We start from the raw sequence: 27,106 nt of genomic DNA on the forward strand, positions 1-27,106 counted from the left end.
ACTGTGTGCAGATCTTTCCTCCTCACCTATTGAAGCTTTGGATACTGATGTTTTCACCCTGCTAGCCCCGGTGGCTAATTAAGCTTTTTGTGACTTGCAAGACGTATGTCTTTCCAAGTCCTCTACGTCCGGTAAGCCTCTTCAGATGTTATGGTGGTGGTTCTGACACATACATAGATGTCACATTGGATTTGGTGTTCCTCCGTTTCATCCACCAGTAACATCCTGTTGCTGCTCTCATCAACCTACCCTCAGAGACTGTTGGTGGTGGCTTTTTTTGATTTCCATTAAGGACACAATTTATTTACATGGACTTTATTTAATGTTGATTTATATTGTGTTTGTTGTTTTCACTTTACCACAGGCGTTTTCTATTATGCTCCGTACATAAATTTGTATTTGTGCAATCAAATTTTTTTCAACTCACCTTCTAAATTAATTTTTTGCTTGTTTTCTGGCCATTGTCAGTTGGCCCGATTTTAACATCTCACCTTGATCTACCCATACACATAGCGCTACACTATATATATATCTGTTGAATTCTTTACTTCTTTGTCTTAGAGGTGTGTTAGCTGCTTACTGTATTATATATAATTAATTTTTTTAGCATCTCTGTAGCAGCGCTGTACTTATCCCTTATCTTCTCCCCCTCCCCTTGGCCTGAGCGCCGGGAGAAGCGGGCGGCCCCCACAGCTCTGACAAGCACGCAAGGCTGAAAGGGAGAAGCGGGCGGCAGCTAAGGTAATGAACGGATGTCCCCCCCCCCGCACGATCGCCGGGAGAAGTGGGCGGGCAGCTCCCTGACTAGATGCAGCCGAGCCGAGGGGAAGGAGGGTGGTGAAGGATGTATGGACGGCCCCTCCTCCCCCCCCATAATCGCCGGGAGAAGCGGGCGGGCGGCCCCCAGTGGAGCCGTTTGAGGAGAGGAGCAGCAGCTGGCCAAACATCCCCCTCAACACCCGGAGGAGCGGGCGGGCGGCTCCCCTGTGGAGCAAAGCTGGTAAGGGGAGAGAGAAGCTGGCTGGCGAGCTGGATCACATGGGGAGAGAAATCTGGTCTATGCTCCCTCAGTGAGGAATACATACATTGCACAAACCGTTGTCACTCAGTAAACCAATCCAGAGCAATGATGTACAGCTGACGGCTTCTCAGCGTTGTCACCCACCTCACGTCTCTGAGCGTTGTCACCCATGTCACTGCTCTGAGCGTTGTCACCCACCTCACGTCTCTGAGCGTTGTCACCCACATCACGGCTCTGAGCGTTGTCACCCACATCACGTCTCTGAGCGTTGTCACCCACCTCACGGCTCTGAGCGTTGTCACCCACATCACGTCTCTGAGCGTTGTCACCCACCTCACGTCTCTGAGCGTTGTCACCCACCTCACGTCTCTGAGCGTTGTCACCCACCTCACGTCTCTGAGCGTTGTCACCCACCTCACGTCTCTGAGCGTTGTCACCCACCTCACGTCTCTGAGCGTTGTCACCCACCTCACGTCTCTGAGCGTTGTCACCCACCTCACGTCTCTGAGCGTTGTCACCCACCTCACGTCTCTGAACGTTGTCACCCACCTCACGTCTCTGAGCGTTGTCACCCACCTCACGTCTCTGAGCGTTGTCACCCACCTCACGTCTCTGAGCGTTGTCACCCACCTCACGGCTCTGAGCGTTGTCACCCACCTCACGGCTCTGAGCGTTGTCACCCACCTCACGTCTCTGAGCGTTGTCACCCACCTCACGTCTCTGAGCGTTGTCACCCACCTCACGTCTCTGAGCGTTGTCACCCACCTCACGTCTCTGAGCGTTGTCACCCACCTCACGTCTCTGAGCGTTGTCACCCACCTCACGTCTCTGAGCGTTGTCACCCACCTCACGTCTCTGAGCGTTGTCACCCACCTCACGTCTCTGAGCGTTGTCACCCACCTCACGTCTCTGAGCGTTGTCACCCACCTCACGTCTCTGAGCGTTGTCACCCACCTCACTGCTCTGAGCCTTGTCACCCATGTCACTGCTCTGAGCGTTGTCACCCACCTCACGTCTCTGAGCGTTGTCACCCACATCACGTCTCTGAGCGTTGTCACCCACCTCACGTCTCTGAGCGTTGTCACCCACCTCACGTCTCTGAGCGTTGTCACCCACCTCACGTCTCTGAGCGTTGTCACCCACCTCACGTCTCTGAGCGTTGTCACCCACCTCACGTCTCTGAGCGTTGTCACCCACCTCACGTCTCTGAGCGTTGTCACCCACCTCACGTCTCTGAGCGTTGTCACCCACCTCACGTCTCTGAGCGTTGTCACCCACATCACGTCTCTGAGCGTTGTCACCCACCTCACGTCTCTGAGCGTTGTCACCCACCTCACGTCTCTGAGCGTTGTCACCCACCTCACGTCTCTGAGCGTTGTCACCCACCTCACGTCTCTGAGCGTTGTCACCCACCTCACGTCTCTGAGCGTTGTCACCCACCTCACGTCTCTGAGCGTTGTCACCCACCTCACGTCTCTGAGCGTTGTCACCCACCTCACGTCTCTGAACGTTGTCACCCACCTCACGTCTCTGAGCGTTGTCACCCACCTCACGGCTCTGAGCGTTGTCACCCACCTCACGGCTCTGAGCGTTGTCACCCACCTCACGGCTCTGAGCGTTGTCACCCACCTCACGTCTCTGAGCGTTGTCACCCACCTCACGTCTCTGAGCGTTGTCACCCACCTCACGTCTCTGAGCGTTGTCACCCACCTCACGTCTCTGAGCGTTGTCACCCACCTCACGTCTCTGAGCGTTGTCACCCACCTCACGTCTCTGAGCGTTGTCACCCACCTCACGTCTCTGAGCGTTGTCACCCACCTCACGTCTCTGAGCGTTGTCACCCACCTCACTGCTCTGAGCCTTGTCACCCACGTCACTGCTCTGAGCGTTGTCACCCACCTCACGTCTCTGAGCGTTGTCACCCACCTCACGTCTCTGAGCGTTGTCACCCACCTCACGTCTCTGAGCGTTGTCACCCACCTCACGTCTCTGAGCGTTGTCACCCACCTCACGTCTCTGAGCGTTGTCACCCACCTCACGTCTCTGAGCGTTGTCACCCACCTCACGTCTCTGAGCGTTGTCACCCACCTCACGTCTCTGAGCGTTGTCACCCACCTCACGTCTCTGAGCGTTGTCACCCACCTCACGTCTCTGAGCGTTGTCACCCACCTCACGTCTCTGAGCGTTGTCACCCACCTCACGTCTCTGAGCGTTGTCACCCACCTCACGTCTCTGAGCGTTGTCACCCACCTCACGTCTCTGAGCGTTGTCACCCACCTCACGTCTCTGAGCGTTGTCACCCACCTCACGTCTCTGAGCGTTGTCACCCACCTCACGTCTCTGAGCGTTGTCACCCACCTCACGTCTCTGAGCGTTGTCACCCACCTCACGTCTCTGAGCGTTGTCACCCACCTCACGTCTCTGAGCGTTGTCACCCACCTCACGTCTCTGAGCGTTGTCACCCACCTCACGTCTCTGAGCGTTGTCACCCACCTCACGTCTCTGAGCGTTGTCACCCACCTCACGTCTCTGAGCGTTGTCACCCACCTCACGTCTCTGAGCGTTGTCACCCACCTCACGTCTCTGAGCGTTGTCACCCATGTCACTGCTCTGAGCGTTGTCACCCACCTCACGTCTCTGAGCGTTGTCACCCACCTCACGTCTCTGAGCGTTGTCACCCACCTCACGTCTCTGAGCGTTGTCACCCACCTCACGTCTCTGAGCGTTGTCACCCACCTCACGTCTCTGAGCGTTGTCACCCACCTCACGTCTCTGAGCGTTGTCACCCACGTCACTGCTCTGAGCGTTGTCACCCACCTCACTGCTCTGAGCGTTGTCACCCACCTCACTGCTCTGAGCATTGTCACCCACCTCACGTCTCTGAGCGTTGTCACCCACCTCACGTCTCTGAGCGTTGTCACCCACCTCACGTCTCTGAGCGTTGTCACCCACCTCACGTCTCTGAGCGTTGTCACCCACCTCACGTCTCTGAGCGTTGTCACCCACCTCACGGCTCTGAGCGTTGTCACCCACCTCACGGCTCTGAGCGTTGTCACCCACCTCACGTCTCTGAGCGTTGTCACCCACCTCACGGCTCTGAGCGTTGTCACCCACCTCACGGCTCTGAGCGTTGTCACCCACCTCACGTCTCTGAGCGTTGTCACCCACCTCACGTCTCTGAGCGTTGTCACCCACCTCACGTCTCTGAGCGTTGTCACCCACCTCACGTCTCTGAGCGTTGTCACCCACCTCACGTCTCTGAGCGTTGTCACCCACCTCACGTCTCTGAGCGTTGTCACCCACCTCACGTCTCTGAGCGTTGTCACCCACCTCACGTCTCTGAGCGTTGTCACCCACCTCACTGCTCTGAGCGTTGTCACCCACGTCACTGCTCTGAGCGTTGTCACCCACGTCACTGCTCTGAGCGTTGTCACCCACCTCACGGCTCTGAGCGTTGTCACCCACCTCACGTCTCTGAGCGTTGTCACCCACCTCACGTCTCTGAGCGTTGTCACCCACCTCACGTCTCTGAGCGTTGTCACCCACCTCACGTCTCTGAGCGTTGTCACCCACCTCACGTCTCTGAGCGTTGTCACCCACCTCACGTCTCTGAGCGTTGTCACCCACCTCACGTCTCTGAGCGTTGTCACCCACCTCACGTCTCTGAGCGTTGTCACCCACCTCACGTCTCTGAGCGTTGTCACCCACCTCACGTCTCTGAGCGTTGTCACCCACCTCACGGCTCTGAGCGTTGTCGCCCACAGCACGTCTCTGAGCGTTGTCGCCCACCTCACTGCTCTGAGCGTTGTCACCCACCTCACGTCTCTGAGCGTTGTCACCCACCTCACGTCTCTGAGCGTTGTCACCCACCTCACGTCTCTGAGCGTTGTCACCCACCTCACGTCTCTGAGCGTTGTCACCCACCTCACGTCTCTGAGCGTTGTCACCCACCTCACGTCTCTGAGCGTTGTCACCCACCTCACGTCTCTGAGCGTTGTCACCCACCTCACGTCTCTGAGCGTTGTCACCCACCTCACGTCTCTGAGCGTTGTCACCCACCTCACGTCTCTGAGCGTTGTCACCCACCTCACGTCTCTGAGCGTTGTCACCCACCTCACGTCTCTGAGCGTTGTCACCCACGTCACTGCTCTGAGCGTTGTCACCCACCTCACGTCTCTGAGCGTTGTCACCCACCTCACGTCTCTGAGCGTTGTCACCCACCTCACGTCTCTGAGCGTTGTCACCCACCTCACGTCTCTGAGCGTTGTCACCCACCTCACGTCTCTGAGCGTTGTCACCCACCTCACGGCTCTGAGCGTTGTCGCCCACAGCACGTCTCTGAGCGTTGTCACCCACCTCACTGCTCTGAGCGTTGTCACCCACCTCACGTCTCTGAGCGTTGTCACCCACCTCACGTCTCTGAGCGTTGTCACCCACCTCACGTCTCTGAGCGTTGTCACCCACCTCACGTCTCTGAGCGTTGTCACCCACCTCACGTCTCTGAGCGTTGTCACCCACCTCACGTCTCTGAGCGTTGTCACCCACAGCACGTCTCTGAGCGTTGTCACCCACCTCACTGCTCTGAGCGTTGTCACCCACCTCACTGCTCTGAGCGTTGTCACCCACCTCACTGCTCTGAGCGTTGTCACCCACGTCGCTGCTCTGAGCGTTGTCACCCACCTCACGTCTCTGAGCGTTGTCACCCACCTCACGTCTCTGAGCGTTGTCACCCACCTCACGTCTCTGAGCGTTGTCACCCACCTCACGTCTCTGAGCGTTGTCACCCACCTCACGTCTCTGAGCGTTGTCACCCACCTCACGTCTCTGAGCGTTGTCACCCACGTCACTGCTCTGAGCGTTGTCACCCACCTCACGTCTCTGAGCGTTGTCACCCACGTCGCTGCTCTGAGCGTTGTCACCCACCTCACGTCTCTGAGCGTTGTCACCCACCTCACGTCTCTGAGCGTTGTCACCCACCTCACGTCTCTGAGCGTTGTCACCCACCTCACGTCTCTGAGCGTTGTCACCCACCTCACGTCTCTGAGCGTTGTCACCCACCTCACGTCTCTGAGCGTTGTCACCCACCTCACGTCTCTGAGCGTTGTCACCCACCTCACGTCTCTGAGCGTTGTCACCCACCTCACGTCTCTGAGCGTTGTCACCCACCTCACGTCTCTGAGCGTTGTCACCCACCTCACGTCTCTGAGCGTTGTCACCCACCTCACGTCTCTGAGCGTTGTCACCCACCTCACGTCTCTGAGCGTTGTCACCCACGTCACGTCTCTGAGCGTTGTCACCCACGTCACGTCTCTGAGCGTTGTCACCCACCTCACGTCTCTGAGCGTTGTCACCCACCTCACGTCTCTGAGCGTTGTCACCCACCTCACGTCTCTGAGCGTTGTCACCCACCTCACGTCTCTGAGCGTTGTCACCCACCTCACGTCTCTGAGCGTTGTCACCCACCTCACGTCTCTGAGCGTTGTCACCCACCTCACGTCTCTGAGCGTTGTCACCCACCTCACGTCTCTGAGCGTTGTCACCCACCTCACGTCTCTGAGCGTTGTCACCCACCTCACGTCTCTGAGCGTTGTCACCCACCTCACGTCTCTGAGCGTTGTCACCCACCTCACGTCTCTGAGCGTTGTCACCCACCTCACGTCTCTGAGCGTTGTCACCCACCTCACGTCTCTGAGCGTTGTCACCCACCTCACGTCTCTGAGCGTTGTCACCCACCTCACGTCTCTGAGCGTTGTCACCCACCTCACGTCTCTGAGCGTTGTCACCCACCTCACGTCTCTGAGCGTTGTCACGCACCTCACGTCTCTGAGCGTTGTCACCCACCTCACTGCTCTGAGCGTTGTCACCCACCTCACGGCTCTGAGCGTTGTCACCCACCTCACGGCTCTGAGCGTTGTCACCCACAGCACGTCTCTGAGCGTTGTCACCCACCTCACGTCTCTGAGCGTTGTCACCCACCTCACGTCTCTGAGCGTTGTCACCCACCTCACGTCTCTGAGCGTTGTCACCCACCTCACGTCTCTGAGCGTTGTCACCCACCTCACGTCTCTGAGCGTTGTCACCCACCTCACGTCTCTGAGCGTTGTCACCCACCTCACGTCTCTGAGCGTTGTCACCCACCTCACGTCTCTGAGCGTTGTCACCCACCTCACGTCTCTGAGCGTTGTCACCCACCTCACGTCTCTGAGCGTTGTCACCCACCTCACGGCTCTGAGCGTTGTCACCCACAGCACGTCTCTGAGCGTTGTCACCCACCTCACTGCTCTGAGCGTTGTCACCCACGTCACTGCTCTGAGCGTTGTCACCCACGTCACTGCTCTGAGCGTTGTCACCCACGTCACTGCTCTGAGCGTTGTCACCCACCTCACGTCTCTGACCGTTGTCACCCACCTCACGTCTCTGACCGTTGTCACCCACCTCACGGCTCTGAGCGTTGTCACCCACCTCACGTCTCTGAGCGTTGTCACCCACCTCACTGCTCTGAGCGTTGTCACCCACGTCACTGCTCTGAGCGTTGTCACCCACCTCACGGCTCTGAGCGTTGTCACCCACCTCACGTCTCTGAGCGTTGTCACCCACCTCACGTCTCTGAGCGTTGTCACCCACCTCACGTCTCTGAGCGTTGTCACCCACCTCACGTCTCTGAGCGTTGTCACCCACCTCACGTCTCTGAGCGTTGTCACCCACCTCACGTCTCTGAGCGTTGTCACCCACCTCACGTCTCTGAGCGTTGTCACCCACCTCACGTCTCTGAGCGTTGTCACCCACCTCACGTCTCTGAGCGTTGTCACCCACCTCACGTCTCTGAGCGTTGTCACCCACCTCACGTCTCTGAGCGTTGTCACCCACCTCACGTCTCTGAGCGTTGTCACCCACAGCACGTCTCTGAGCGTTGTCACCCACCTCACTGCTCTGAGCGTTGTCACCCACCTCACGTCTCTGAGCGTTGTCACCCACCTCACTGCTCTGAGCGTTGTCACCCACCTCACGGCTCTGAGCGTTGTCACCCACAGCACGTCTCTGAGCGTTGTCACCCACCTCACTGCTCTGAGCGTTGTCACCCACCTCACTGCTCTGAGCGTTGTCACCCACCTCACTGCTCTGAGCGTTGTCACCCACGTCACTGCTCTGAGCGTTGTCACCCACCTCACGTCTCTGAGCGTTGTCACCCACCTCACGTCTCTGAGCGTTGTCACCCACCTCACGTCTCTGAGCGTTGTCACCCACCTCACGTCTCTGAGCGTTGTCACCCACCTCACGTCTCTGAGCGTTGTCACCCACCTCACGTCTCTGAGCGTTGTCACCCACCTCACGTCTCTGAGCGTTGTCACCCACCTCACGTCTCTGAGCGTTGTCACCCACCTCACGTCTCTGAGCGTTGTCACCCACCTCACGTCTCTGAGCGTTGTCACCCACCTCACGTCTCTGAGCGTTGTCACCCACCTCACGTCTCTGAGCGTTGTCACCCACCTCACGTCTCTGAGCGTTGTCACCCACCTCACGTCTCTGAGCGTTGTCACCCACCTCACGGCTCTGAGCGTTGTCACCCACCTCACGGCTCTGAGCGTTGTCACCCACCTCACGGCTCTGAGCGTTGTCACCCACCTCACGGCTCTGAGCGTTGTCACCCACCTCACGGCTCTGAGCGTTGTCACCCACCTCACGTCTCTGAGCGTTGTCACCCACCTCACGTCTCTGAGCGTTGTCACCCACCTCACGTCTCTGAGCGTTGTCACCCACCTCACGTCTCTGAGCGTTGTCACCCACCTCACGTCTCTGAGCGTTGTCACCCACCTCACGTCTCTGAGCGTTGTCACCCACCTCACGTCTCTGAGCGTTGTCACCCACCTCACGTCTCTGAGCGTTGTCACCCACCTCACGTCTCTGAGCGTTGTCACCCACCTCACGTCTCTGAGCGTTGTCACCCACCTCACGTCTCTGAGCGTTGTCACCCACAGCACGTCTCTGAGCGTTGTCACCCACCTCACTGCTCTGAGCGTTGTCACCCACCTCACGTCTCTGAGCGTTGTCACCCACCTCACGTCTCTGAGCGTTGTCACCCACCTCACGGCTCTGAGCGTTGTCACCCACAGCACGTCTCTGAGCGTTGTCACCCACCTCACTGCTCTGAGCGTTGTCACCCACCTCACGTCTCTGAGCGTTGTCACCCACCTCACGTCTCTGAGCGTTGTCACCCACCTCACGGCTCTGAGCGTTGTCACCCACCTCACGGCTCTGAGCGTTGTCACCCACCTCACGGCTCTGAGCGTTGTCACCCACCTCACGGCTCTGAGCGTTGTCACCCACCTCACGGCTCTGAGCGTTGTCACCCACCTCACGGCTCTGAGCGTTGTCACCCACAGCACGTCTCTGAGCGTTGTCACCCACCTCACTGCTCTGAGCGTTGTCACCCACCTCACTGCTCTGAGCGTTGTCACCCACCTCACGTCTCTGAGCGTTGTCACCCACCTCACGTCTCTGAGCGTTGTCACCCACCTCACGGCTCTGAGCGTTGTCACCCACCTCACGGCTCTGAGCGTTGTCACCCACCTCACGGCTCTGAGCGTTGTCACCCACCTCACGGCTCTGAGCGTTGTCACCCACAGCACGTCTCTGAGCGTTGTCACCCACCTCACTGCTCTGAGCGTTGTCACCCACCTCACTGCTCTGAGCGTTGTCACCCACCTCACGTCTCTGAGCGTTGTCACCCACCTCACGTCTCTGAGCGTTGTCACCCACCTCACGTCTCTGAGCGTTGTCACCCACCTCACGTCTCTGAGCGTTGTCACCCACCTCACGTCTCTGAGCGTTGTCACCCACCTCACGTCTCTGAGCGTTGTCACCCACCTCACGTCTCTGAGCGTTGTCACCCACCTCACGTCTCTGAGCGTTGTCACCCACCTCACGTCTCTGAGCGTTGTCACCCACCTCACGTCTCTGAGCGTTGTCACCCACCTCACGTCTCTGAGCGTTGTCACCCACCTCACGTCTCTGAGCGTTGTCACCCACCTCACGTCTCTGAGCGTTGTCACCCACCTCACGTCTCTGAGCGTTGTCACCCACCTCACGTCTCTGAGCGTTGTCACCCACCTCACGTCTCTGAGCGTTGTCACCCACCTCACGTCTCTGAGCGTTGTCACCCACCTCACGTCTCTGAGCGTTGTCACCCACCTCACGTCTCTGAGCGTTGTCACCCACCTCACGTCTCTGAGCGTTGTCACCCACCTCACGTCTCTGAGCGTTGTCACCCACCTCACGTCTCTGAGCGTTGTCACCCACCTCACGTCTCTGAGCGTTGTCACCCACCTCACTGCTCTGAGCGTTGTCACCCACCTCACTGCTCTGAGCGTTGTCACCCACGTCACTGCTCTGAGCGTTGTCACCCACCTCACTGCTCTGAGCGTTGTCACCCACGTCACTGCTCTGAGCGTTGTCACCCACCTCACGGCTCTGAGCGTTGTCACCCACCTCACGGCTCTGAGCGTTGTCACCCACCTCACGGCTCTGAGCGTTGTCACCCACCTCACGGCTCTGAGCGTTGTCACCCACCTCACGGCTCTGAGCGTTGTCACCCACCTCACGGCTCTGAGCGTTGTCACCCACCTCACTGCTCTGAGCGTTGTCACCCACCTCACGTCTCTGAGCGTTGTCACCCACCTCACTGCTCTGAGCGTTGTCACCCATGTCACTGCTCTGAGCGTTGTCACCCACCTCACTGCTCTGAGCGTTGTCACCCACCTCACGGCTCTGAGCGTTGTCACCCACAGCACGTCTCTGAGCGTTGTCACCCACAGCACGTCTCTGAGCGTTGTCACCCACCTCACTGCTCTGAGCGTTGTCACCCACCTCACTGCTCTGAGCGTTGTCACCCACCTCACGTCTCTGAGCGTTGTCACCCACCTCACTGCTCTGAGCGTTGTCACCCACCTCACGTCTCTGAGCGTTGTCACCCACCTCACGTCTCTGAGCGTTGTCACCCACCTCACTGCTCTGAGCGTTGTCACCCACCTCACTGCTCTGAGCGTTGTCACCCACGTCACGGCTCTGAGCGTTGTCACCCACCTCACGGCTCTGAGCGTTGTCACCCACCTCACGGCTCTGAGCGTTGTCACCCACCTCACGGCTCTGAGCGTTGTCACCCACCTCACGTCTCTGAGCGTTGTCACCCACCTCACGTCTCTGAGCGTTGTCACCCACCTCACGTCTCTGAGCGTTGTCACCCATGTCACTGCTCTGAGCGTTGTCACCCACCTCACTGCTCTGAGCGTTGTCACCCACCTCACAGCTCTGAGCGTTGTCACCCACAGCACGTCTCTGAGCGTTGTCACCCACAGCACGTCTCTGAGCGTTGTCACCCACCTCACTGCTCTGAGCGTTGTCACCCACCTCACTGCTCTGAGCGTTGTCACCCACCTCACTGCTCTGAGCGTTGTCACCCACCTCACTGCTCTGAGCGTTGTCACCCACCTCACTGCTCTGAGCGTTGTCACCCACGTCACGGCTCTGAGCGTTGTCACCCACCTCACGGCTCTGAGCGTTGTCACCCACCTCACGGCTCTGAGCGTTGTCACCCACCTCACGTCTCTGAGCGTTGTCACCCACCTCACGTCTCTGAGCGTTGTCACCCACCTCACGTCTCTGAGCGTTGTCACCCACCTCACGTCTCTGAGCGTTGTCACCCACCTCACGTCTCTGAGCGTTGTCACCCACCTCACGTCTCTGAGCGTTGTCACCCACCTCACGTCTCTGAGCGTTGTCACCCATGTCACTGCTCTGAGCGTTGTCACCCACGTCACTGCTCTGAGCGTTGTCACCCACGTCACTGCTCTGAGCGTTGTCACCCAAGTCACTGCTCTGAGCGTTGTCACCCACCTCACTGCTCTGAGCGTTGTCACCCACCTCACTGCTCTGAGCGTTGTCACCCACCTCACTGCTCTGAGCGTTGTCACCCACCTCACGGCTCTGAGCGTTGTCTCCTGTAAGGGTTAACTGGTCAAGTGCGCCCTCAAACCTTTTCCTTGCTCGAGCTGAACTTGGACATCAAAACGATCTTTCAATCGATTGGGTAAATCAGGACACCACACGCAGTTGGATATCCAGAAATACAAATGAATTTTATCATTTCACATGTTTATATAGGGTAACAAATCGTTTATCAGGAGGGGCAAACCAAGGGGCGGTCCCTTAGTTTATCCAATCACAAGAGTACAGGTATCACAAGTTATCACGAGTTACATTTTATATGTCAAGCTCAATGACGCGCTTAAAAAAGTACCTGGCTTGAATACCGAGAAAATGAATAATTTTGAAATATGGGAATAACCTTTTGAGACAGTCATGTACCATTGGCTTTAATCCAAATGTGCGGTGAGCTAGCGAGCTTTCCTAACTTCCCTATTTTCCTTGCTAGTAAATTGTCATTTTGACGTTATAAAATTCTTGCAAAAGCATTTCATATAACTTGTATCAAAAGTTCAAAAGTTCAAGCCCCTTATCTAAAGTATATAGTGAACCAAAGTGCAGCCATTTTCCTTACATCACCCACATCATGGCTCTGAGCGTTGTCACCCACCTCATGGCTCTGAGCGTTGTCACCCACCTCATGGCTCTGAGCGTTGTCACCCACCTCTTGGCTCTGAGCGTTGTCACCCACCTCTTGGCTCTGAGCGTTGTCACCCACCTCTTGGCTGTGAGCGTTGTCACCCACCTCTTGGCTGTGAGCGTTGTCACCCACAGCCCGGCTCTGAGCGTTGTCACCCACAGCCCGGCTCTGAGCGTTGTCACCCACAGCCCGGCTCTGAGCGTTGTCACCCACAGCCCGGCTCTGAGCGTTGTCACCCACAGCCCGGCTCTGAGCGTTGTCACCCACAGCCCGGCTCTGAGCGTTGTCACCCACCTCACGGCTCTGAGCGTCGTCACCCACAGCGCGGCTCTGAGCGTCGTCACCCACAGCGCGGCTCTGAGCGTCGTCACCCACGTCACGGCTCTGAGCGTCGTCACCCACGTCACGGGTCTGAGCGTCGTCACCCACGTCACGGCTCTGAGCGTCGTCACCCACGTCACGGCTCTGAGCGTCGTCACCCACGTCACGGCTCTGAGCGTCGTCACCCACGTCACGGCTCTGAGCGTCGTCACCCACGTCACGGCTCTGAGCGTCGTCACCCACGTCACGTCTCTTAGCGTTGTCACCCACAGCACGGCTCTGAGCAGATTGCCATTGCTACCCCTTTTGAAAATGCTAGGAGCTCAGCTGTTCTTCTCACTCTCTGGCATACATGTGCAATCAGTCACTGAACTAGAATGTAATTCAGGAAGGTCAGAAATCACCTCCATGAGGAAAAGAGGATCAACATGACACATACGGGTATTTTCAGAGGTCAGCAATATCAATGTTTATGTCTCTGTCCTGAAAGAATCTCTTTATCGCCTTTTGCTTCCAATAAACTTTTTGAGTCCCAGAACATTTTTTCTTTTATTTTTGGCCTAAGGGGAAAAAAAGGAGCCACAGCTGAGAGGAACTCTTGCTGTATATGGAAGCAGAGGTCCCTCTTCAGAGGTTACCTAACGCCACCTGCCATGTCTGAGATGAGGCTCTCCAATAGGTGAAGCTCATACTCCCCGCTTCTGACTTTTCCAGTAACAGTCAGGATTTGGGCTACGGTCTAAAAATTGGGAATTAAAGATTTGATCACATCAAGGAAGGTGTGGGAGGAAATTTGTTTCCACATATCCAGAGGGAATGCTGATTTCATGTCTATGTTTATGTTTTACACACAGCGGAGCTCTCACTTTCTTTCCAGACGGGGACTCTGAAGGTGGAACCAACTTGTGTCCTCACCCAGCGTCATTCATGAGGGACCAGACATGGGGGTGATGACGGAGAAAATTCTAAATCTCACCCTGGAAATCCTCTACCTGCTGACCGGAGAGGTTAGTAAAAGCCAACATCCTCATAAACTGCCTCTTGTATGAGCTGTCCTCCCGTCTACCTGTCAGCAAGGACAGCAGTCCATAAGCTTTACCCAGAGGTACGTCCTACTGCAGCTTTCTGCTCCCGCTCCAACACCTGGGGGAACTGCCACCTCTGTGAGCAAGCCCCAGTGAGTGGGGACGAAACATGTCAGGTGGGAATGGCTTTTAGAGGAGCTGGCTGAGGTCACATTCATCTACATACTAATGCACTGAGTTGATGAGTGGCGCCTTTTCTTCTCTTTGATAAAGCTTTCTGCTCCCACTACAACATCCGGGAACTGCCACCTCCTGTGACCAAGCCCTGGTGAGCGGGGGCGAAACATGTCGGGCGAAGGGGGGGGTGTGTGGCTGGAGCGAAGCTCACCTAGACCACATTCATCTACATATTAATGCACTGCACTGAGTTGGTGAGCGGCGCCTTTTCTTCTCTTTGAAAAAGCTTTCTGCTCCCGCTACAACACCCGGGAACTGCCACCTCTGTGACTAAGCCCTGGTGAGCGGGGACGAAACATGTCGGGGGAGGAGGGGGGCGTGGCTGGAGCGACGCTCGCTGAGGCCACATTCATCTACATATTAATGCACGAAATTGGTGAGCAGCGCCTTTTCTTCTCTTTGCTAAAGCTTTCTGCTCCCGCTACAACACCCGGGAACATTGGCGAGAGCCTGAAAGGTACTGCAGCACTAAGATTCCAGCACATTAAGCTGGCCATGCACATGGCAAATTCATTTATTGTATTATTAATTCAAGTTTTAGAAATCCCCCATTTCAGCAAAAATTGTCCTTCAAAATCTAAATCAGTCCTCTGCTTCTCCTTTGCTGTCCAGTCCCAGGCTGGGGGAGGAACAAGACCCTTAACCACTTCAATACCGGGCACTTTCACCCCCTGCCCAGGCCATTTTTTCAGCTTTCAGCGCTGTCACACTTTGAATGACAATTGCGCGGTCGTACAACATTGTACCCAGATAAATTTTTAATCATTTTCTTGACACAAATAGAGCTTTCTTTTGGTGGTATTTAATCACTGCTGGTTTTTTTTTTTTTTTTTACAAAAAAGTTTTTAGTTTCTGTCATTAAGACCCCTTTCACACTGGTGGCATTTTTCAGGTGCTATAGAGCTAAAAATGGCGCCTGAAAAACGTCTCCTGCAAGCAGCGTCTTTGGGGCTCTCCTCCACCACCCCGTCCTAAGGAAATGAATGAGCACCGCTGCCAAAGCGCTTCAGCAGCGGCCCTTTTCGGGCGCATTTAACCCTTTCTTTAGCAGCTAGCGGGGGTTAAAAGCGCCCTGCTAGTAGCCGAATAGCGCTGCTAAAACGACGGTAAAGTGTCGCTAAAACTAGCAGCGCTTTACCGCTAACACGGCTCAATGTGAAAGGGCTCTAAATTTTTCTCCTTCATTGATGTGCACTGATAGGTTGCACTGATGAGGAGGCACTAATATGCCACACTGGTGGGCACGGATAGGCGGCACTGATGAGCAGGCACTGAAAGGCAACACTGATTGGTGTCACTGATGGGCACTGATTGGTGTCACTGATGGGCACTGGGGGGCTTTATTGTAATCAGGGCACTGATGATCAGTGCCCTGATTACCTGTCCGGGTGTCCCTTGTGAGGAGATGCCGCTGATTGGCTCTCCTCGCCATACACACTGTCAATATGATTGGACACAGCCAATCACATGGTTAAAGAGCTGCGTCATCGGCTCATTACAGAGATTGGGGTCACGCCGTGTCCAAAGGTAAATGGCGCAATCACCGCGCTGCGCGCCCTCGCTCTGGGGTGACGTCATATGACGTCTTTCCCAGAACGAGAGCTGCACCGCTCCTCCGTCATTTGACGGCGGGCGGCAAGTGATTAAAAGATAAGTATGGGATCTTGTGTGCATGCAGCATCGGTCCGATTCTGCAGCTGTCCCACGCCGGCTCTAAGGCTGAGAACCGAGCTATCGAACACTGCCGATCTCTCGGCTCTCAGAGCTCCCTGAGCAGAGAGCTGCTCGCTGTCAGTCACCACTCTCTGCTCTAGCCCCCCCCCCCCCCCGCGTGCTCACTGGAGTGCTGGGCTATGGAGCGGCAGGCTCAGGCTCTCAGCAGCTCGCTGAGAGGCTAAGACGGGTGCCGGTCCAGTCATGTGGGCGGATCCCAACCACATGGTTGTGATCTTTCCCGAGCTTGGACCGGCTCTGTGACGTCAGCTGACAGCAGGCTTCAGCCTGCTGTATGATGAAAACAGGTAACTAGCGTGCAGAATGAACTGCACTCCAGTGATCCACAGGAGATCCAAACAAGCTTTGGCTGTACTTCTCCTTTTAAGTATTGTAACTGCAGAAAAATCAGGTCTCCTTTCCTACCAGACTGGGGTGTGCTGTGTGGCGGAGCTGTGTAAATCTCAGGACTGGGTGGGCAGAAATAGAAATCCTTTGGCAGTGATAGCAGCTCTGTATACAGCATACATGATAATACCGATCACACTGAGACTAACGCCTTTCAGCAGACAACACAACTGTCACCCTAAGAGGTCTGAACACCACATCGGAACTCCACTGACCACCTCCCTCCTTTCTGCCCACCACATAACTTGCCCTTTCCCACCTCCTACCCCTACCTCCCCCTCTTTCCATAACCACTTCAGCCCCGGAAGATTTGGCTGCTGGATGACCAGGCCATTTTTTGGGATTCGGCACTGCGACGCTTTAACTGACAATTGCGCGGTCGTGCGACTCTGTACCCAAACAAAATTGACATCCCCACAAATAGAGCTTTCTTTTGGTTGTATTTGACTATCTCTGGGGTTTTTATTTTTTGTGCTATAAACAAAAGAAGAGCAACAGTTTTGACAAATTTGTTTACACACACAGATCCCGGTTCTCGGCCTGTCACGAGCAAACACGGGATCCCGGCGGTCATTGCGACTGCCGGGCACTCGCAGAGGCTCTGGGGGGGCGAGCAGCGCATGCTCCCCTAGTGGCCACAGTAAGAAGCAACGTAACATGACGGCGATTCGCGCAGCCGAGCCATTCCACCGCAGGTCGGCAAATGGTTAAAGTGATTGTGAATGATCACCTTGTAAAACAACCCATTTCGTTTAAAATTGAAATGCAAGGCAAAACATTTGTGTAGAGATATAAAAAAAAACATATACCTAAATACCCGTTTTCCCTTTTTTTAAAAGTGATCACATTCCCTCTGTTCTCAGCTGCATGAGAGCTGGGGGAAGAGAAGTAGCAGCACACTGAGCTTCCCAGTGCACTGCCGGGGGGGGGGGGGGGGGGGGGGGGCTAGGAGACACTGTGGGACGTTGTTGGAGGTTGGGGACAATATGGGGGGGGCTGGTGGCTCTGCAACAGGTTGAGTGGCACTGTGGGAGGTTGGGGGGCACGCTGTTAACCACTAGGCCTTCGGGAGATTTAAACCCCCTCCCCCTTCCTGACCAGGCCATTTTTTGCGATACGGCACTATGCTACTTTAACTGACAATTGCACGGTCATGCGACGCTGTACCCCAATAAAATCGATGTTTTTCCACAAATAGAGCTTTCTTTTGGTGGTATTTGATCACCTCTGCGTTTTTTTTTTTTTTTTTGTGCTATAAACAAAAAAAAAAAAGTTACCAACAATTTTGAAAAAAAAAAATACATATTTTCTACTTTCTGCTTTAAAACACATCTAATAAATAAAATAAAAATCAAATTTCTTCATCAATTTAGCCCAATATGTATTCTGCTACATATTTTTGGTACAAGAAAATCCCAATAACCGTAGATTGATTTTTGGCAAAACTTATAGCGCCTGCAAACCTATGGGATATTTTTATTCATTTTTTTTTTTTTTTTTTTACTTTTAATTTTTTTACTAGTAATGGCGGCGATCGGCGACTTATAGCAGGACTGCGATATTGCGGCGGACAGTCGGACACCTACCTGACACCTTTTGGGGACCAGCGACACCCATACAGCGATCAGTGCTAAAAAATATGCACCGTCACTGTACTAATGACACTGCCTAGGAAGGAGTTAAACATCTAGGAGCGATCAAAGGGTTAATTGTGTGTCTAGCCAGTGTTTTATGACAGTGTGGGTGGTGCTTTTACTAGGGGAAGAAATCAAACTTATTCCCTGCTTTGCAGAGACACGGGATCCACGCCCCCCCCCCCCCCCCCCCCTGTCAGAACAGCGATCTGCCTTGTTTACATAGGGAGACTGCCGATCTGCCTCTGTGCTGGATGATCGGCGGCTGTGTTGCCAACCTACCAGATTGAAATATACTAACACGACACCCAAAATTTACTGGCACAGCCACGTTTTTACTGGCATTTCCAAAAGTTACAAAATTACAGTTTTAAAGTGATACTAAAGGATCGTTTTTTATTTTTTTTTAAATAACAAACATGTCACACTTACCTCCACTGTGCAGCTCGTTTTGCACAGAGTGGCCCCCGAACATCCATTTCTGGGGTCCCTCGGCGGCTCTTGCGGCTCCTCCCCGCATTAGATAACCCCCTTGGAGAAGCTCTCTTCCGAGGGGGTTATGTAATGCTTGCGTGCGCTCTCCCGAGTCCAGCATTCGGGATCCATAGAGGCCGAATGCAGGACTCGGCCCCGCCCTCCAGCGCCTGCGTCATATGATTTGATTGACAGCAGCGGGAGCCAATGGCTGCGCTGCTATCCATCTATTCAATCAAGAGTCGGGAACCCATGGAGAGAGGGAAGGCGGTGACGTGCCGACGGAAATTCGGGGCTCAGGTAAGTAAAACGGGGGGGGGGGGGGGGGCTAGGGGGCCGGTGACTGCAAGGTGTTTTTTTCACCTTAATGCATAGGATGCATTAGGGGAAAAAACACAAAGGTTTACAACCCCTTTAAGTGCAAATTTCAGTATTTAGGCTACAAATAAGTACAATATGCAATTAGCGATGGGATTTTAGGTAGGTATTAAAGCAAAAAACATATTTCTTATTTTATTTTCAATTTAGTAAGTTAGAGGCTCAGGGACAGGACTAAGGGGCCAGGAAATTAGAATGGGCGGCACACACACACATGAAATTGGCTCTCACAGTGACACTGACAGCAGTGTGCAGCAGCACAGACACGTCCCTTCCTGAGTCACAGTGACAGTCTCTCTCCATATCGGGTGGTCCCTTCAGTCCCCTCCAGTCCAAACAGAACTGACAGTCCCGCTCCCGGCTTGCCTTGCCCCCGTCCCGCAGACCCGCACATGAGGCTCTGGCCCCTCTGCTCGGCTCCCTTGCACCATGACATCACACGGCATGCCTCTGCCAGACCCCCCCCCACCCCCAGTACCACCCGATCACACTGTAGCAGGCACTTAGATGGTCTCGGCCGGCTCCGGACCCAAGTTGCGCATGCGCAGTTCCGAGCCACATGTCACAGCCGTATTTTTTACTGGCAACCTTTTCCTCTTACTGGCAGGAGAAAAGTGCCCATTTTTTTACTTGCTGCCAGTAAAAATACTGACAGTTGGCAAACGCTGATCGGCGGGTGCCGGCGGACATCGAGTTTGCGTTACCCGCAGATCAGCTCCCGCTGTATACAATCGCAAGCGGGAGCGTGCCGCCGACAGCGCGCATGCGTGCCCTCTACCCGGAAGTGTCCCACAGCAGTGCCACCTTGCCACCGTATATATATGTAAGTTTATACGGTCGGCAAGTGGTTAAGGTGGTTAAAGGCTCTCAGGGGGCCTAGGGGCACTGTGGTGGGTTTAAGAGGCACGTCGAGCAATTATAGAAGCTTGGAGGCTCTATGGGAATTGGGAGGCGCTGTAGTAGGTTTAGGGATCTGCAGCTGGCTGGAGGCCCAAGAGGAGGAAGGCCACAGTCAGGTGATTGTGAACCACGGCTCTTATCTATCCATCGCTGTTTTGATTGATATGTATAAGACATTTCATACTACTGGGTACATTGATATGATTGTGTGGACATTAGTGTGACTGTGTTCCATACCCATGTTTGTCAAAATAAAGAAAGGAAAAAATCTCCATATATGCATTTCATCTGTATGGTTTAGCAGTTTGCCCGGAGTCCAGCTTTAAAGTATTTTTATTTGTACATAATCTGATGATCCAGCTGAACCACTTATCTCCGCTGTCTCTGTAGGATTACATTGTGGTGAAGAAGACTGATGATAATGACTCCAGAGGCGAACCCCTGCATTCTCCAACCCCTGATCCTCTGCCTGTCTCTCTGTCACACAATAAAAATGACAAGAAGATTTTACAAATCACCAACAAGATCATTGAGCTGCTGTCTGGAGAGGTGAGTGGAATCGGGAATTGTGGGGCACTATTCAATGACCATGTCGGTTGAGGGGTTTGGAAAGATGATCGTAAAACACACCAGAGACAAAACAAATATCCACACCAGAAAAGAAAGATGTAGAAACTGAAACAACTTTATTATAAGTCACAAAACACCATACAGTTGTTCAACATCCCACAAATATAACCCAAATAACATTAAAAACATGGACCCCCTAAACCGGGGGTGTCAAACTCAATTTCATTGTGGGCCACATCAGCATTATGGTCGTCATCAAAGGGCCGGTTGTATCTGTAAGACTTATTTATGTGAGGCTTTTTTTTCTCAGAGAATAGGTGCAGGAACTCAACCACACCCCCCCTCCCCCAACGAACCCCATAAGATGGTGGGTGTGGCCAATATGCACCATGGGAGGATCTTAAAGGGGCAATAAATACCAGGAGTGCAGAATTCAGGTGTGCTGTGTGTACGGAGCGCAGAATTCAGGTGTGCTCTGTGTACGGAGCGCAGAGTTCAGGTGTGCTCTGTGTACGGAGCGCAGAGTTCAGGTGTGCTCTGTGTACGGAGCGCAGGGTTCAGGTGTGCTCTGTGTACGGAGCGCAGGGTTCAGTTGTGCTCTGTGTACGGAGCGCAGAGTTCAGGTGTGCTCTGTGTACGGAGCGCAGAGTTCAGGTGTGCTCTGTGTACGGAGCGCAGAGTTCAGGTGTGCTCTGTGTACGGAGCGCAGAGTTCAGGTGTGCTCTGTGTACGGAGCGCAGAGTTCAGGTGTGCTCTGTGTACGGAGCGCAGGGTTCAGGTGTGCTCTGTGTACGGAGCGCAGGGTTCAGGTGTGCTCTGTGTACGGAGCGCAGGGTTCAGGTGTGCTCTGTGTACGGAGCGCAGGGTAGAGGTGTGCTATGTGTACGGAGCGCAGGGTTCAGGTGTGCTCTGTGTACGGAGCGCAGGGTTCAGGTGTGCTCTGTGTACGGAGCGCAGGGTTCAGGTGTGCTCTGTGTACGGAGCGCAGGGTTCAGGTGTGCTCTGTGTACGGAGCGCAGGGTTCAGGTGTGCTCTGTGTACGGAGCGCAGGGTTCAGGTGTGCTCTGTGTACGGAGCGCAGGGTTCAGGTGTGCTCTGTGTACGGAGCGCAGGGTTCAGGTGTGCTCTGTGTACGGAGCGCAGGGTTCAGGTGTGCTCTGTGTATGGAGCGCAGAGCTCACAGTTGCGCCTTGTGTACAGAGTGCCATTGACTCCCACTGCTGTCAAAGTCAGTTAGCCAATCAGGAGAGAGAGGGGGCGGGGCAGAACTGCAGCTCCGTGTCTGAATGGATACACGTAGCTGTGGCGTGGCTCGGGTAGCTGCTGACTTTTAGTTTTTTTTGTGCAGGGGGGGCGGAACTCTGCTTTAACAAAGCATTTCCTTTTGCTCAGCTGGTCTATCAAGCCATGACCTGTGGGGCTTTAGGACTAGAGCACACTGGATATGTGTTTTCATTACATGCACACAAGTTTTCTATGTGTAAATTGCCTGAACAGCTCCACTCCACCCGCAGACCCCAAAACAGCCATGTCACGCCACTGGATCCATGCAACCTGTACCCGTGTCATTCCACGGTCTGTGTGTAAGTTGTGTGATTAGCGTAACGTGTTCTTTTCTGACAGGTGGAAGATGAAGATGGGACACTGCAACATAGGGAGGAGGAACCTGAATTAGATCTCATCAGTGCAGGTGATTGAGAAGTGGTCATTTTTTAAATTGTTTTTTTTTTTTTTCTATAACCTACAACCAGTAGTGTGACATTTAAAGTGTATTTAAATCCAGTACTTAGAATTCATTATTAGAGTTAACATATTAAAGCAGAATTTAACTCCCAAAAGGGAGTTAGTTTCGTTTTAACACTCCCCCTCTCCCTCCCCAAAATTTTTTTTTTTTTTTTTTTTTTTATTTATAGCCCTGCCCCGCCACCATTTCGGCCTAGGCCAGAGTGATGTATATCTGGTCCTGCCTGCCTCCTGAGATACTTGCATCACATCTTTTAGGAGGCTGCAGGATCGGCACATAGAACAGCTGCAGGGCAGGCCAAAGGGCGGGTTGGAGGGCAGGTCTGGGGGTCTGGCATGTCACCTTAGCTTCCAAGTAGATACCAAACACAAAATCTCCTGTGTTTGAAAGTGGGCCCAGGGAACACAGTTGGTTACATCCACATCCTGGCTTTTTTGGATAAGACTCGCCTTGCTGCCCCCATTATTTTTTTATTATTATTGTTATTATTATTATTATGATACAGGATTTATATAATGGCAACAGTTTATGCAGCGCTTTACAATAATAAAGGGACACGGTACAGTTACAATACAATAAAGTTCAAGAGGGTTAAAAGGGCCTTGCTCATAGGAGCTTACAATCGAATAGGGTGGGGAAAGTGGTACAAAATGTTGTAACTGTAGGAAGTCTGGATAGACTCCTAGACTGGGGAAGTCTGGATAGACTCCTAGACTGGGGAAGTCTGGATAGACTCCTAGACTGGGGAAGTCTGGATAGACTCCTAGACTGGGGAAGTCTGGATAGACTCCTAGACTGGGGAAGTCTGGATAGACTCCTAGGCTGGGGAAGTGTGGATACATTGAAACCATAAAGCAAACAGAGGGAGCACTGGCCTAGTGCATTATCCTTAAAACGTAGTTTTTTTTTATAAAAGTATTATACTCACAAAGTGACAAATGCATCAAAGGCCCATCATACAAATACAGCAACATTCAGTCCGCAATACATAATTTCATATGACCGGACACGTGGACATCCAACAGGACAGCGTGTTTCGAGCACTTGCCTCTTCCTTTAGAAGGGCCTGAGGAAGAGGCAAGTCCTCGAAACGCGTTACTCACTTTGTGAGTATAAAATGTGTTTTAAGGATAATGCACTAGGGAAGTGCGCCCTCTGTTTGCTTTATGGTTTCAATGTCACCTCAGCCAGCTGTTGAACCTGGAGGAGGCAACCAGCTGAAAGAGACCAAATGGCTATGTGTGATCCATGGGAGAAGAACATTGGGGTGTACTTTGATTACTGCTATAATTCCATTTTAATGTTTTTGCATTGCCATTCTGATGGAGCCTACAAGTGGTCTCTACAAGTGGTCTTTTTTAACACACATCCCGCATGGTCCACTGTTGTCACCATCAGGTGGCCTTCTCTGAAAAACACCATGCGCCCATCACTGGAATGATTGGCACTCCTCACCACACATTCTCTCGGTGTGATTCATGGCACGTCTGTATTTACATGTGACCGGCTATGATTGGACACAGCCGATCACATATTTAAAGAGCCACGCCCCAGAACGTGCTGTGTTACTAGTATACAGCTCGGCCACGATCACAACGCTGCGCGCCTCGTGGGCACGCAACAGCAGCCGTCCTGGGGCGCCGTCATATGACGTCCACCCAGAATGAGAGCCGCACCGTCCTTCCGTCATTTGATGGTGGGCGGGCAGCAAGTGGTTGTAAAGGAAGAAGGATTTTTACTTTCATGCTCCCCCCAGCCCTCTAATACTCACCTGAGCACGATCTTCATCCAGCAATGAACAGAGGCTCTCTCGGCTTTCTTATTCCTCATTAGCTTGGAGTGAATTGTTCCCGCTACTGTCAATCGCAGCCAGTGGGGAGGGAGCAGGGGGGCGGGGGCGAGGCATGCCCTGTGTGTCTTATGGACACACAGAGCTGAGCTTGAGAATGAGCACGCACGAGTGCCCCAAGGGGCTTGCTATGGGGGCAGTGGGGGGGGGGGGGAGTAGCTAGGATCTCTGGCGGACTGACCCTAGAATAGGAGGATCAGGGCTGCTCTGTGCAAAACTATTTTGCAGAGTGGGTAAGCATAACGTGTTTTGTTTAAAAATAAAAATAAACCATTTAGAACTTACTTTAAGGAGTGCCGGCTATTTCTTTCATTTGGTGCTACCATTGGCCATGTACCCTGCTATACTGGTTATGGGTAATAATGCTGGACAGGAAGTTGAATGTTTAGGACTTTGGCTGTGACTGTCACCAGCGCCCCTAAATATTAATGTTACCAACTCTCTGAAGGAGTGCTAGCTATTTCTTTTAATTTTGCTGTAAAAATCTGACAGGTTCTAACCTTTCCCTACTCTACCCAAAACTAACAATTAAAAGGTTGCCTTTTTTATAGAGTGACACCGCAGTACCTCTGCTATTCAAATCAATGCAACGTTGCCCTGAGAAGCCTTTAGTTATAAGTTTTGGTCTTTTAGCCATTGTCCTGCTTTGATAGATAACTATAAATGAGCAAATACAAAAATCCTTTTTTCTTTTAGTTTTGTCTGTAAGCTGTGACGAAAACACCCCAAATTCATCTCCTGCGTCTCCTTCTGACTGTACCGCATCCTCCACCAAATTTGAATGCTATTCTGCAGACAGACCACCCAGTCCAAACTCCTCCCTTGTGAGTACAAGATCTGTGGCTGTCCAGGATGAACAGCGGTCTTCTGAAAGACAACCAACAGTGGCAGAGTCGGTGACGGAACGACTAAGGGCTCAGTACTCCTATATTCCTCCCAGCAAACGTCGGAAGGGCAATCCGGTCCCACTCAGGAAAGAGGCGAAAAGCCCTCCCCTTGCAATCACCTGGAAAACAGAACTTACCAAAGATCTGGATCTCATCATGAACCTGGAAGATGGTGCTCAGACTGCCTACCAATGTTCCCAGTGCCAAGAGTGTTTAGACAACGCAGAGGATTTTATTACACACCAGGCGCTGCACAAGCCTGAGTCCTTGTTCCCGCCCTTCTACCATTCAGCGTCTTTTGTGAGCATGGACTTTAGCGGCAAGCAGAAACCGTTTGTTTGCTTAGATTGTGGGAAATGTTTTATGTATAGGTCCGCATTCACCAGGCATCAGCGAATTCATACAGGAGAGAGACCCTTCGTCTGTTCTGAGTGTGGGAAAAGCTTTTCCCAAAATACGCACTTGGTGAAACACCGCAAGAACCACAAAAATCTTGCTTGAGTTAAGGCTGTGTTATAAAAAAAGGTGTGATTGAGGAGAGCCTCTTATGGTTGACTCTACCCCCAACTTCTGAACAGTGTTGGATTACGCCCCACATAAGTCCCACTATTCATAACTGTGATTGCTGCACCAAGACCCTTTAAGCTCTTCCACCATCTCTACTCATCCAGACACTAAGACTCTGCTTATGTCACTACTACTCTAGACCCTCAAGCCCTGTCTACATCACTATTCATACATACCCTCAAGCTTCATCTACATCACTACATACCAAGACCCTCAAGCTCTGTCTACATCACCATTAATCCTGACCCTCATGCTCTGCCTATATAACTACTCATCCAGTCCCCCAAGCTTCATCTACATCACTATTTACCAAGACCCTGAAGTTCTGCCTCCATTACTACTCATCCAGTCCCCCAAGCTTCATCTACTTCACTACATACCAAGACCCTCAAGCTCTGCCTACATAACTACTCATCCAGTCCCCCAAGCTTCATCTACATCACTACTTACCAAGACACTCAAGATCTGCCTCCATTACTACTCATCCAGACCCAAGCTTTGCCACTATTGCTGCTCTGCATCCTTCACTACTCATCCAGACCCTCAAGCTCTGTTTACATTACTACCCATTCAAACCCTCATACTCTGCCTACATCACTACTCATCCAGACCCCCAAGCTTTGTCTTCATTGCAGCTCATCCAGACCCTCAAGCTCTGCCTCCATTACTACTCATCCAGACCCCCAAGTTCTGCCTACATCATTATTCACCTAGACCAGGGATATGCAATTAGCGGACCTCCAGCTGTTACAGAACTACAAGTCCGATGAGGCATAGCAAGACTCTGACAGCCACAAGCATGACACCGAGGCAGAGGCATGATGAGAGTTGCAGTTTTGCAACAGCTGGAGGTCCGCTAATTGCACATCCCTGACCTAGACCCTCAAACTCTGTCTATATCACTAATCATCCAGACCTTCAAACTCTGCCTTCATCAAATACTCATCCAGACACTCAAGCTTTATCTACATCACCACTCACCCAGACTCTGAAGCGCCGCCTCCATAACTACTGGACCCCCAAGCTTTTCCTCCATTGCTACTTATCCAGACCTTCAAGACCTTCAAGCTCTGCCTCCATCACTAATTATCCAGACCCTCAATCTCCAGCAACATCACCGTTCACCCAGACCCTCAAACTCTGTCAATATCACTAATCATCCAGACCCCCAATCTTTGCCACCATCACTACTCATCCAGGCCCCCAAACTTTGCCTCTATCGCTACTCTTCCAGACTCTCTTCTGCCTCCATCACTATTTATCCAAACACTCAGACTCTGTGTATGACAGTATTTATCCAGACCCCAAACTTTGTCTATATCACTAATCACCAGACCCTCAGACTTTGCTTCTGTCACTACTTACCAAAACATTCAAGCTCTGTCTACATCACTACTCATGCAGACCCTCAAGCTGTGGCTCCATAACTACTCTTTCAGACCCCCAAGCTCTGCCTCCATAACTACTCACCCAGACCCCCAAGCTCTGCCTCGATAGCTACTCATCCAGACCCCCAAGCTCTGCCTCCATAACTACTCATCGAGACCCCCAAGCTCTACCTCCATAACTACTCATCCAGCCCCCAAAGCTCTGCCTCCATAACTTCTCATCCAGACCCCCAAGCTCTGCCTCCATAACTACTCATCCAGACTCCCAAGCTCTGCCTCCATAACTACTCATCCAGACCCCCAAGCTCTGCCTCCATAACTTCTCATCCAGACCCCCAAGCTCTAACTCCATAACTACTCATCCAGACCC

General features: G+C 53.1%; 1 protein-coding gene across 2 annotated transcripts; it reads left to right on the forward strand.

The window, feature by feature from the left end:
• Positions 1-651: 651 nt before the first annotated feature.
• LOC141126797 (gastrula zinc finger protein XlCGF66.1-like) lies at positions 652-27,106 on the forward strand. 2 transcript variants are annotated; one of them, XM_073612785.1, is made up of 5 exons: positions 652-1,000; positions 13,840-13,969; positions 20,122-20,280; positions 21,925-21,991; positions 24,591-27,106. In XM_073612785.1, exons 2-5 carry the CDS (start codon positions 13,904-13,906, stop codon positions 25,280-25,282), a joined length of 984 nt encoding a protein of 327 aa, XP_073468886.1. In that variant the 5' UTR covers positions 652-1,000; positions 13,840-13,903; the 3' UTR covers positions 25,283-27,106. The 2 variants fall into 2 exon arrangements, with proteins under 2 accessions (XP_073468886.1, XP_073468885.1); XM_073612784.1 differs by having other exon boundaries at positions 653-1,000; positions 13,817-13,969.

The sequence above is a fragment of the Aquarana catesbeiana genome, linkage group LG02 (genome assembly GCF_042186555.1).
Source record: "Aquarana catesbeiana isolate 2022-GZ linkage group LG02, ASM4218655v1, whole genome shotgun sequence".
NCBI classification, from domain to species: domain Eukaryota; kingdom Metazoa; phylum Chordata; class Amphibia; order Anura; family Ranidae; genus Aquarana; species Aquarana catesbeiana.

Excerpts from the sequence above, each read along its gene's own strand:
- LOC141126797 (XM_073612785.1), top strand. The coding sequence starts at position 13,904 with ATGGGGGTGATGACGGAGAAAATTCTAAATCTCACCCTGGAAATCCTC. Across the intron at positions 13,970-20,121 it reads TCTACCTGCTGACCGGAGAG|GATTACATTGTGGTGAAGAA; the intron begins GTTAGTAAAAGC and ends CTGTCTCTGTAG. Across the intron at positions 20,281-21,924 it reads TTGAGCTGCTGTCTGGAGAG|GTGGAAGATGAAGATGGGAC; the intron begins GTGAGTGGAATC and ends CTTTTCTGACAG.